This window comes from Gorilla gorilla, chromosome 9 (genome assembly GCF_029281585.2).
Source record: "Gorilla gorilla gorilla isolate KB3781 chromosome 9, NHGRI_mGorGor1-v2.1_pri, whole genome shotgun sequence".
Lineage (NCBI taxonomy): Eukaryota > Metazoa > Chordata > Mammalia > Primates > Hominidae > Gorilla > Gorilla gorilla.
This window is the reverse complement of record NC_073233.2, coordinates 94,166,550-94,179,999: the sequence shown is the minus strand read 5'-3', so window position 1 is coordinate 94,179,999 and position 13,450 is coordinate 94,166,550. Positions and strand designations below refer to the sequence as shown.

The window sequence follows — 13,450 nt, the reverse complement described above, 5'->3', positions numbered from 1 at the left end:
TATTTAGGGCTTATTATATGTCAAATACTGTTCTGTCTCACACATAACAAATCATTTGATCCTCACAATAACCCCGAGGCAAGTATTATTATCCCTGTTTTATACACAAGGAACCAAGCATTGAGAAGTTGTTTATCCAAGGTCACGTAGTAGGAGAGCCAAGATTTGAATTCACTTTAGTTCTAGAGCCTATACTTAATCTCTGTATTACAAAACTTTCTCTGGTTAAGAGAACTACAAAAAACAACCATTATAAAAAGATAAGGCATAATTTTATTACTTTTAACTTTTTTTCACCACAATGAAAGTAACTAAACACACAGCTTTACAAAAATAAATTTTTATTAAAAGCAGTAGAGTCTGAGCAGGAAGACAGTACAAAGAATGTAAACAATGTAAACATCACTACATTCAGCTCAGCCTGATTGAATGCTGAAAGACAACTCTAAATGCTCTACGTGCCCTTACTAGCAAGATACATTAATTCTATTTTACACAGACAACAAACACACTCTAATTTTGATTAGGCAAAAGTATTTTATCGAAGTCGATCCCAGCGCCAAATACTGGCATCATCACAAACAGCTATAAGAATGCTGCTATCCCTGCTAAAACTGGTTTGTCGAATAGCAGCACCACATTTATGATGAGTCAGTGTTGTACATCTAGGGAAAAAACATGACAACAGGTTAAAGACCACACATAACGTTGTCAGTGTCTACCCTAAAACAGCGGATTAGAAAATAAGCAGATGTTCCAAGTCATACGAAAATCACTTAAAACCAGAATATACTTCACTAAGAGCTCAGTCTCAAATTTTATAAAATTTAGATATATTTTAAGTTCAACAAGCACTACATAATTTGTATAAAAACAAGAAATGACTTGTCACCAAGGTACTTAGGAAAAACAAAAATTATTGGAATAAAAAAGAGTAACTTTAACTCTGAAAACAGTAAATGTTAAAAATGACTTAAGGATGGCACTGCAAATATAAATGATCTTCTCTACATTGGCATACAAGTGTGGAGAAAAAGCCTGAAATTTTGAACAGAAATTTCTAAATACTTACTTGGCTTTATGAGGATCTTCTACTTCTAAATCCCAAACATAAAGTTTGCCAACTTGATTGCCCAATGCAAGCATCTGTATAAACATATTTTTAAAAACATCAAATTAATAAAATTACCAGGTTCTAAAGCATTGGAGGAATCCTCAGACAGCTTTCTTGTTTCAGAAAAAGCTCAGTTCCAGCCTCTGTGCTCTTGACTATTTCTTTGGGTCTTATACTCCTGATTCGTAAATATGAATAAGAGCAATTAATACATCACAAGTGTCTTGAGCAAGTAAGAAGGCATTGTGCAAATTTATGAAGGGCCTTACAAATTTACATTGTTAGCATGGTACTTACTTTTTCTTCTGCCTTCAAGAAATACAGCAAATGCTGTGGAAAGCCTTCCAAACTTTTCTTACAGAAATAAATACCCAAGTAATTTGTTACCAGAAAATCCTAACAATAGATTTATTTAAATTTTTAGGTAACTAGTATTTTATCTGTCTTCTATCCTGATTTTTCTCTAGGAAACAGTTACATAGGTAGACTGACAATCTAATTACTAAAACATTAAGTCTTAGTAATGTTATGATAATGTTTATGTTATGGAACATAAACACCTAATTTCCACCATTGATACCTAACTGCCAACTTAATTTAAAGTAAGCACTGCAGATCATATGCAGAGCCACAAAAGTAGAATGAATAACACCAAAGTATTTGATGAATGACATCAAAGGGCAAAGTAATCAATACAAAACATCAGGGTAGATTTGTAAAGGAAAAAGAACATGGACACAACAGAAAAAGCTAGAATTACAATGGTCTTTCATAAGTCAGATCATTTCAAAATGTGAAAGTATGTTGATACCTTTTGCCAGAAATCCATAGAAAATCTCATGTACCAAATGTCACACTGGCTGTAATCAAATCGCCCAAGAATAGTCACATTAGATTCACTGGGTTTAATTTTATCTATATCATCTTCCATCTTGCCAGGTTTCCAGCACACAATGGCATTTTCACAAGACTAAAACAGAGAGAGAAATGAGAAAAAGAAATGTTAATGAGGAACTGAATCTTACAAAGTAAAAACAAGGCTTTTCTATTGTTTTGGAATTCACAGCTCTTAGAACCTGGTTAATCCATCTATCAAGTACAGTGATGTACATTCATTTATATTTACAGTCAATGACCATACTTAAGGACAAGAAATCTGATTATCAACAGAATTCGATAATACAAAAGAATCACATTGTCTGAAATATTCATTTTGGAAGTCAACATTTCTCTTCCAAGTTAAACCAAGTTCAGCTCTAGATACTCTGACACCCAGAGACTTGAAGTGTTTTATAGCACAGGTCAATTAGAAACACACAGAATTAGAATACATGGCTTTTCAGAATCCGGCATTAATCTGGCTCTTGCTTACTTCCCTAGTTTCATCTTTCCCCATGCAGTTTCCCATTTTGCTTCTAATCACAGGTGGTTTCCTTTACCTTATTAACTATTATTCCTTCATCCAGTATCTGTGCCACACAGTAGGTACTCAACAGGTATCTTAGGAAAGTTGATGAACTCACATAAATAGCCTTAGAATTCAGTTTATAAATAGGGCAATCGAAGGCAAGTAAAGCAGTTGTTTAACATCAAGACACTCATATGGGGATAGGATTGAAATAGGCTTCAAACTTATACTTTTCCTATCCTATAAAATCAAATTTGTATGCACATACCTAAGCAGTAAGTGGTAAAGAATACAATGAGAAAAAATTGCAAAACTGTGGGCACTATTCATATTACTGTCTAGGTCAGTGGTTTGCCCACGAAGGGACATTTGACAATGTGTCTGTGCTCTAATGGGTAGAGGCCAAAGATGCTACTAAACATCTTATAATGCACAGGAAACCCCCTACAAAAAAAAGAATTATCTGGCCTAAACTAAATAGCACCAGGATTCAGAAATCCTCGTGTAAGTGAACAGTGCCCCTAGAGTTTTACTGGACAGCCTACATAATATAGTGACAGGTGGCAGCCCTGTGGGGTTCACAGGCATTTAAATAATTTAATAGTATGGCCACTTGAAGATTAGGGAGGAGACAACACATTTTTCTTCTCTACCTTTTTTATTTAGACTTTTTAAATCCTAGTGCTATATGACATCTGTTATTCAAGTTTTTAACTGTAAAGGACCTTAGAAACCACCCAGTGTGATGACTCTTGGCTAAATGCAAAATTGGATCAATAGTCTGTGGAGTTTTCTTGAAAGACTCATCTCAGCCCCTACTGATTCAGAGTCTCTAAGAGAAAGGCCAAAGCAGAAGAACTGTAAAATAGCTCTTCAAGTGCTTCTTACTAACTGCACCGGTGAAGAATTTTTAAGTACTGGAGTCCCTGGATAGAAAAACTAAAGCAAAGTGAGGTAAAAAGATGTTGCCAGAGCTAATGGATGGCTGCACTTCAAAATCATCTAAGAGCTTTTTAGAACTACCAATTCTCAGGGCCTTGTGCCAGATTTAGAATTTCTGAAGGTGAGGTCTAGGAAATCTATTTTTCTAACATTCTCCTAGTGATTCCGATGCAGAGCCAGATTTGAGACCACCAATATATTTCAGTTCAGCCTACCACCTAAAATTCAGAAATCCTTTCCAGAGATCTAAGTTCTAAGAGCAGAAATTTTAAAAAGCTAATAGCTTTTTACTTCTGCTGGTGGAACAATGTAGATGTATTTTTTCCTGTAAGTCCACTTAAAAGTCTGAGTATCATACACAAAGCAAACATAAGACTTGGAAAGGTAGAGAAAAGGCAAACAAGTTAGAAACCTTGGAACACAAACGATAACCGTTGAGTTTCCAGGGTTTTCTTTTGCCTTATGTATTCCAGACTAGATGTGAGAGAAGGCAGCAACTCAGAAATGCTAATGAGTGAAGACAAAAACAACAACAACAACAATAAAAGCCTGCTTTTTCTAGCCAATGAACCAAAAAAAGTAGCAGCCTAACAAGACAAAATTTTCAGACAACAATGCTCTACTCCAGCCAAACACCCTAGAAAAATATGTGGACCCACCTCCATCTGAACCAGTGAAAATCCATGCTCAGGTTGTAACTAAGCACCCCAAGTGCCTACCCCATGACTCTCCCTGTACCTCTTATAGCAATGGGGTGACCCGCCTCCTCTCGGGCTAGGGTGGTATCAGAGGAGGCCTAATAGAGTTAGGACATTCATAACCATTCATTGGTAAAGCCACCACCAACTACCCAGAGTGTAAATGGAGACCACTAGGGGGGGCGGTAATTAGGCATCCTGGCCCTTCCCAGCTAGGGTGGTATCAGCTGAGGCCTACGGAGAGCCTTAACTCCCACCCCGACTGAGCAGTAATGAAGCACCAACACAAGGTCAACCGAGTGGGGAACCCAGACTTCCACCCCAATCTGGCACAACACAATGCGCCTCCCTTCCCCAGCTGAAAAGGTATCAGAGAAAGCCTGCTGTAAGAGAAGATCTAAATAAGGTCCAGAGTCTCGTAATACCCAAAACACCCAGGTTTCAATCAAAAATCACTCTTCATACCAAGAATCATAAAAATCAACTTTTTAAAAGGTCAAAAATCAGCTTTAAAAAGATAATCAATAGATACCAACACTGAGATAACATGGATGTCAGATCTGACATAGATTTAAGGCAGGAATATAAAAATGCTTCAATGAACGCAAACATACTTAGAATGAACTGGAAGTTTTATAACTAAAATATACTATTATAACCCAAATAAAAAACTCAATTGATGGGCTCAATACCAAAAGAGAAGAGGGTCAAGAGTCAGTAAATTTAAAGACAGTACAATAGAAATTACCCAATCTGAACAAAAAAAAAAAAAGAAAAAAGACAGTCCTAGGGACCAAACAAACGATCTAACATTCATATAATCAGAGTCCCAAAATGAGGGAAGAGAGCAGGGCTGAAAAACAATTTGAGTAATGGCTGAAAACTTTCCAAACCTGGGACAAAACATCAATCTACTACAGATTCAAGAATGTCAGTGAACCCCAAACAAGACAAACCCAAAGAAATCCACATCAAGTCATATCGCACTCAAACCTCAAACTAAATATACTCATGCTCAATCTGAAAACTAAAGGCAAAGAAAACAATCCTGAAAGCAGTAAGACAGAAAGAACATCTTACCTACAGGGGACAAACAATTCCAGTGACAGCAAATTTCTCATCGGAAATTATGGAGGCCAAAGAGGGAGCAAAAACATTTGTCAGGTGTTGAAAGAAAATAACTGTGAATCCAGAATCCTATATCGAGTGAATACATCCTTCAGAAATAAAGAAGAAATGAGGCCATGCTCTGATAAAGAAAAACTAGGAGAATCTGTTAACAGCAGACCTGCTCTAAAAGAATGGTTAAAGAAAGTTTTCGAAACAGAAAGAAAATTAATTAAGAAGATTTGAATTTATCAGTAAGGAAGAACAACAGAAAATGCAAAATGAGTCAATATAATATTCTCCTTTTCCTTTTGGGTTTTCTAAATTATGTTTGATGGTTGAAGAACAAAAAAACTGATATGGTTCTCAAATACAAATAAATATTTAAGACAATTATAAATGGAGAAGAATAAAGTGATGTAAAGGGAAGGAAGCATTCTAAATTTCACTCAAATGGCTTGTGCCCATAATCCCAGTCCTTTGGGAGGCCAATGCAGGGGAATCACCTGAGGCCAGGAGTTTAAGACCAGCCTGAGCAACATAGCAAGATCCCCACCTCTACACATTAAAGAAATTAGCTGAGCATAGTGGTGCATGCCTCTAGTCCTAGCTACTCGGGAGGCTGAATCAGGAGGATTGCTTGAGGCCAGGAGTTTCAGGCTTCAGAGAGCTAAGACTGTGCCACTGTACTCCAGCCTGGGTGACTGAGTGAGATTTTATTTCTGGAGAAAAAAAAATATTGTAAAATGCTGATAATATAGTAGACTAATGAGTTACTATAGAGAAATAAAAATGGAATTCTAAAAACTGTTCATGTAACCCAGAAACTTAGGGGGGAAAAAACTCAGAGAGAAATGAAAAAGACAAAAAGAAAAATGGCAGACTTAAAATAATAACTGATATAAAGCTTAAATATAAACGGTCTAAATACACCAATTAAAAGACATAGGTAGAATAGATTTAAAAAATGACCCAACTATATCATCTACAAGAAACTTACTCAATTATAATATACATAGATTAAAAGTTTGAAAAAAGATTATGTAATGAAAAAAGAGACAATTCCAAAGACATAGCAATACTAAATGTGAATGCATGAACAATAGAACTGCAAAACGTGACAGAACTGAAAGGAGAAAGAGAAAAATCCACATTGTAACTGAAGATTTCAACACCTGTCTCTCAATAGTTGATAAAACAGTAGACACAGAACAAGGATATAGAAGAATTCAACATCATCAACCAATTAAACACTTACACAACATTCCACTCAACAGAGTACATATTCTTTTCAAGCTCCCATTAAATATATCTAAAATAGAGCCATAAAACAAATTCTCAAAAACTCAACAATCTAAGCTACCATCTTAAGAAACTGATAAAAGTTGAGCAAAATAAACCAACAGTGGCCGGAAGCGGTGGCTCACGCCTGTAATCCCAGCACTTCGGGAGGCCGAAGCAGGTGGATCACCAGGTCAGGAGATCGAGACCATCCTGGCTAACACAGTGAAACCCCATCTCTACTAAAAACATAAAAAAATTAGCCGGGCGTGGTGGCGGGCTCCTGTAGTCCCAGCTACTCAGGAGGCTAAGGCAGGAGAATGGCATCAACCCAGGAGGCGGAGCTTGCAGTGAGCCAAGATCGCGCCATTGCACTCCAGCCTGGGCGACAGAGCCAGACTCCGTCTCAAAAAAAAAAAAAAAAAAAAAAAACCAACAGCAAACAAAAGAGAAGACAGCAATAACATTTACAACAGAAAACAAACAATAAAAAGCTAGTTCTTTGAAAAGATCAATAAAATTCACAAACCTCTAGCAAGACTGACCCAAAAAAAGACCTAAACTGCCAATTTCAAAAACGAAACTGCCAATTTCTAAAATGAGACCAGCCCTGGCAACAAAGCAAGACTCCATCTCTACAAAAAAAATTTTTTTAATTAGCCAGGCATGGTGGCCCACGCCTATAGTCCCAGCTACTCGGGAGGCAGAGGTGAGCAGATTGCTTGGGAAGTCGAGGCTGCACTGAGCACCACAGCCAGTTGCACCACAGCCAGAGTAAGACCCTGTCTCAAAAAAAAGAGAAAGAAATGGGTTATCACTATAGACTTAGCAGATGTTGAAAGGATAATGAGGGAATATTACAAACAGCTCTGTACACATAGATTTTACCTTAGATGGAATGTACCGATTCCTCAAACAGCATAAACCACTACAGCTCACCCAGTATGACCCAAAATGAAGTAGTTAATTTGAACAGCCCTATAACTATTAAGTTAATGGACCTCATTAAAAAGTTTCACTAGCCGGGCAGTGGCTCACGCCTGTAATCCCAACAATTTGGGAGGCCAAGGCAGGCGGATCACTTGAGGTCAGGAGTTTGAGACCAGCCTAGCCAACAAGGCGAAACTCCACCTCTACTAAAGAATACAAGCTGGGCATGGGGCACGCCTGTAATCCCAGCTACTCAGGAGGCTGAGGCACGAGAATCACTTGAACCCAGGAGGTGGGGGCTGCAGTGAGCTAAGACTGCACCACTGCACTCCAGCATGCACAACAGAGCAAGACTCTGTCTCAAAAAAAAAAAAAAAAAAAGTCACACTAATTTTGCACAATCTCTTCTGGAAAATGGGAAACAGATCATTTGCCAATTCATTATAAAGTCAGTATTACTAATACCAAAACCAGAAAAAACAGTACCCAAAAAAAAAGTTCAGACCAGTATCATACCTCACGAATACAGACACAAAAATCCTTAACAAAATATTAGCAAACAGAACTCAGCAATACAAAAAATTACACAGGATGATCAAGTAGGAATGTATTCCAGGGTTCCAAGGCTGGATCAATATTCAAAAAACCAATCAATATAATCTACTATATTAATAGGCAACACAAGATAAACCATATGAGCATATAAACTGATGAAGAAAAAGCATTTGACAAAACACCATTCATGAAAAAGCTCTCAAAAATTTAGGAACAGGAAACAGTTCTCAACTTTCCCAACTTGATAGAGAGTATCTACAAAACAAAACAAAACAAACCCTAATATACTTAATTGTGAAAGACTGAATGACAAGTCAAGAATATCTGTTCCTAACACTGCTATTCAACACAGGATTGAAAGTTCACCAGTGCAATAAGGCAAAAAAAGAAAAGGCATATAGATCACAAAGGAAGAAATAAAACTGTCCTTATTTGCACATCACATGATAGTCTACAGAGAAAATCACAAAACACACCTTGAATATGTAGTCTAGCTAGGTCACAAGATTCAAGATCAATATGCAAAAATCAATTATATTTCTATATATTAGTTATGAACACATAAAAATGGAAAATAAAAATATAAAACAGTTTATAATTGCTTAAAAAATACTTAGGTATAAATCTAACAGAGCAAAAATGGGACTTATATGCTAAAAACTATAAAATGCTGATGACAAAAGTCAAAGAAGTTGTAAATAAATGAAGAGACATACCACAATTATGGATTAGAAGACTCAGCACAATATTAATTCTCCTTGAAATTATATATACAGGTTTAATACAAATCCAGTTAAAAACTCCTTCTCCTCAAAACAACTCCCAGCAAGATTTTTAGAAATGTAGAAAAGATTATTCTAAAATTTACACACAGAAAGACAAAGGAATTAGAATAGCTCAAAGCAATTATGAAAAAAAAAGCGGGAAAAATCTATCAGATTCCAAGAATAATTATAGAGCTACAATAATGAGGACTGTGTATGTAGTATTGGTGGAGGGACACATATACAGATGAAACAGAACAGGAAAATCAAAAACAGCCCCACGTAAGTACAGCCAAACAATTTCTGATAGAGGTGCAAAAGCAATTCAATGGCGGAAGAATAGTCTTCCAACAAATGCTGATGGAACAACTGAGTAGCTGTAAGAGAAAAATGAACTTCCACCTAAACCTCGCACCTTCATAAGGAAATCAACTCAAAATGGATTACACATTTAATGTAAAACATAGCAGTATAAAACTTTTACAAGAGAACACAGGAGAAAATCTTTAAGGTCTATAGCTTGGTAAGGAGTTCTCAGGCAAAACATCAAAAGCATAATCCATAAAATAATTTTAAAAAATCAATATACTGGATTTAATAAAAACTACAAACATTTGCTCTGTGAAAGACCCTATTAAAGAGGATGAAATGACAAGCTACAGACTGAAAGAAAATATTTGCAAACTATGTATCTGATACAGGATTCATATTTAGAATATATTCAAACTCTCAAAACTCAACAGTAAAAAAAAAAAAAAAAAGCACAACAAAAAACCAATCCAATTAGAAAATGAGCAAAAGATATGAAAAGACATCACCAAAAAGGATACACGAATGGTAAATAAGCACATGAAAAAGATGTTCAACATCACTAGCCATCAGGGAAATGCAAATTAAGACCACGATGAGATATCACTACACACCTATCAGAACAGCTAAAATAAAAAATAATGACAATACCAAATGCTGGCGAAGATTCGGAGACACTGGATCTCTCATACATTGCTGGTGGGAATGTAAAATGGCACGGCCACTCTGGAAAATAGTTTGGCAGTTTCTTAAAAAACTAAACAAACTTAACCATGACCCAGCAATTGCCCTCCTAGGCATTTACCCAGAGAAATGAAAACTTAAGTCCACACAAAAACCTGGACACAACTGTTGATTAGCAGCTTTATTTGCAATAGCCCAAAACTGGAAACGACCAAAACCTCCTACCATAGATAGTTACATAAACTATGGTAATCCATACCATGGAATACTACTCAGCAATAAAAAAAGGAGAACTACTGATACAGGCAACAACCTGGATGGATCTCAAGGGTTTGAGTGGAAAAAAACAATCTTAAAAGGTCCCAAACTGTACCATTCTTGAAATGACAAAATTCACGTGATAAAATGACATAAAACTATACACACACATTGTACCAGTGTCAATTTTCTGGATTTGATATTGTATTACAGTTATATAATATATAAACTTTGGATTCTGGATAAAGATCATATGGGACCTCTCTGCACAATCTTTGAAACATCCTATGAATCAAGTTATTTGAAGGTCAAAAGTTTAAAGAAAAAAGAAAAAAACAGTTTACACATAAAGCCAAGAAAAAAGTAAATCAGGCTCTGCCCAAGAAAATGTGAAGTGGCCTGAAATTCACATCAAGAAAAGAAACCGGACAGCAATTTCACCAAATTTGATAATCCTAAATGCTCATGTAACATCACCAATAGTTTCTCTAAATTATCAGCTACAAAAAAATACACAGACACACACACACACACACACACACCCAGATGGCCCTGACTTACAATGGTCTGATTTACAATTTTTCAACTTTACCAAAATGGTACAAAACAGCTGCAATTTTGAAGTACTTGGAATTTTGAATTTTGATCTTTTCCTGGGCTAGCAGTATGCAGTATGTGAGATATTCAATGCTTTATTATAAAACAGGCTTTGTGTTAGATAATTTTGCCCAACTGTAGACTAATTCTGAGCACATTTAAGATAGGCTGGGCTAAGCTGATATTCAGTAGGTTATGTGTATTAAATGCGTTTTCAATTTATGATGGGTTTATCACGATGTAATCCCATCATAAGTTGAGGAGCATCTGTATAAATCCATCAACAGGGGCAGGGGTTGGCAAACTACAGCCCATAAGCCAACTCCAGCCACCTGTTTTTATAAATAAAATTTTACTAAAATAGTCACAGAGATACAAAAAAACAAAAGCCAATTCTGTTGGCTTTAGTTACTGGTTATCTTGTAACAATACTGAATATCAGAGAATACTATCACCTTATAAAACTATACTCATCTTACTGGAGCACAAAGAATTATAATTCAATGGCATGTTTTATTCTTAAAACAAGTTTCTAAATATATCAAAATATGAGACTTTAAAAAAGGCAACTTCCCAGCTGCCATTCAATTTAATAAACTACATAAAGTGCTCCCTGCCAAGTTCCAACATGCGCACACACATACACACACACACACACACACACACACACACACACACACGATGGAAGTACAGCTTAACTGCAGTTACCATACCTTAGAAAGTATCAAATCGCCTAACCATCGCACACAATCAACATAATTCCTATGTATGTCTCTGGTAGAAAAATCAGGAAAATGGATTTTCTGAGAAATAAATGGCCTGAAGGAAGAATGGAAATGTAAAAAGTTAAAAGAAAAAATTATAGTAGAATCATACTCTTTTTCATTTTTGGATTTATAAAACTTGGAAAAACAAAATGTAAGACTATTAATTCCTCTGTGTTCCTACATAACCAAGCACCTTATCTATTTATTGAAAGCTAAAGTCTCATTCCACTTTTGTTTATTTTTCTCATTATCCAATTTTATCTTTGTCCTATGATAGATACTTTGTTTATAAACATTGTAGTTTCCTGTGTTTTACTATATATAACCCAAAATTAATCACCTCAATTCTGGGTACCCTAACCAATAATAAAGGCCTGATCAGTTTCTCACTGAAAATATACTAAGCTACCTACTCAGTCCTTAAAATTAAGCATTAATAGTCTATGAAAGTCAATATATCTACACTATTTCAAAAGATAGTCATCTTTCCAGGAACAACTAAACATCATTCCAAAGTCTGCTAAAGATACGTCTAGAGTCCTGCCTTGAGCAATAATTTCTGAAAATGATGCCTTACAGGAATTTAAAATTTCTTAAGTGGGGGTGGGTGTGGTGGCTCCCAGCACTTTGGGAGGCCGAGGCAGGTGGATCATCTGAGGTCAGGAGTTCGAGACCACCCTAGCCAACATGGTGAAACCCCATCTCTACTAAAAATACAAAAAAAAAAAAATTAGCCAGGCGTGGTGGTGGCTGCCTGTAATCCAGCTACTTGGGAGGCTGAGGCAGGAGAATCGCTTGAACCTGGGAGGCAGAGGTTGCAGTGAGCCAAGATTGCACCACTGCACTCCAGCCTGGGAAACAAGAGCAAAACTCCGTCTCAAAAAAATAAATAAAATAAAATAAAATTTCCTAGGACTTTTCCAAATAATTTCTGTATTTAGGAAACTAAATGGCAACACTGTTTTCATTAGAGATATTTGTGAGAAGAAACAAAACAAGCTGCTATTAATTCTGGAATTATTTAATTAACAGTACACTTAACATTCCTAATATACTCAGTTTTAAATCAGAAATAGCTGTATAAGTATAATATGCCATGAATTAGTTGTCTTAGGCAATTCATATGTCCTCTCTTTACCTTTTCCCTCAGATATGTAAAAAAGCACTTTGGATTGGAGCAACTCAAAACAATCCTTCCAATTCAAATTCTGGGATATTTTGTTGAAACATTAAAATGTTATTCGTGATCTGATATAAATTCTTAACTCTGCTATAATTATATTAATTGCTTTTTAGCTAAATACATACTATAATTGTATGGCCAAACCTCTCTCAAAGAAAAAACGAGTACAACTGTTATTTTTTGAAAACTCTGAAATATAGTTTGTATTTATTCCAGATATCTAGAAAATAATCTAAAAATATGAATTTAACATTGTCCTACTAGCTCCTGGTGTTTTAAAGGAGAAAGGTAAAACTTTTAATAATTCTTAGAGGACACTTAGGTCTGATGAATGTTAGTGCATTGAAATATTTACTGATGCTTACAAATTTAATAATCTATTAACAATCTGGCTTGATAACCAGAAAATGAATTCTAGCTCTTTGCTAAAACAAAAGTGCCAACAAAGTTAACATGCAGACATACAACGTTTAAAGTGAAAGTGTTAATGACAGCCTGATAAGATTCTAAAGACAGTTACTGCATTAAGAATTGAGACATTTCAAAAATATACTAAGAAAACTGCAAAATTCCCCAACCTATAGTACCATGAAGTGAGGCTCCTGCATTTGAATTCTCTCCATTTAATCAAGTGAGCATCATTTAGGGAAAAACATTATCATGAATTAGAGCTAAGAACTCCATTGTTTAAAACTGTGGTTTACCATCTTGAATTAGAATTAGTATCATTTAAAAAAAGTTAACATTATTCTAAAGTGTCCTTTACTCTCCCTAGTCCATAATAAGCTGAAGTGATTTAAAACTTTTACATTTATAACTTAAAAGGCCAAGCATGTGCATACCAAAATACAAA

At 35.6% G+C, this 13,450-nt stretch overlaps 1 protein-coding gene across 2 annotated transcripts in view; it reads right to left on the bottom strand.

Moving 5' to 3' along the window:
• Nucleotides 1–324: 324 nt before the first annotated feature.
• The window catches only part of EED (embryonic ectoderm development), a 37,900-nt gene continuing 24,774 nt past the window's right edge, over nucleotides 325–13,450 (bottom strand). Inside the window, exons 9-13 of one of the 2 annotated variants that reach the window (XM_004051935.4) lie at nucleotides 11,361–11,466; nucleotides 9,760–9,834; nucleotides 1,926–2,084; nucleotides 1,073–1,146; nucleotides 325–665 (exon numbers count right to left, since the gene is read on the bottom strand). In XM_004051935.4, coding sequence (XP_004051983.1) covers nucleotides 539–665; nucleotides 1,073–1,146; nucleotides 1,926–2,084; nucleotides 9,760–9,834; nucleotides 11,361–11,466 — 541 coding nt within the window. In that variant the 3' untranslated portion in view covers nucleotides 325–538. The remainder of the gene's footprint in view (nucleotides 666–1,072; nucleotides 1,147–1,925; nucleotides 2,085–9,759; nucleotides 9,835–11,360; nucleotides 11,467–13,450) is intronic. The other variant, XM_004051934.4, reaches the window with a different exon arrangement.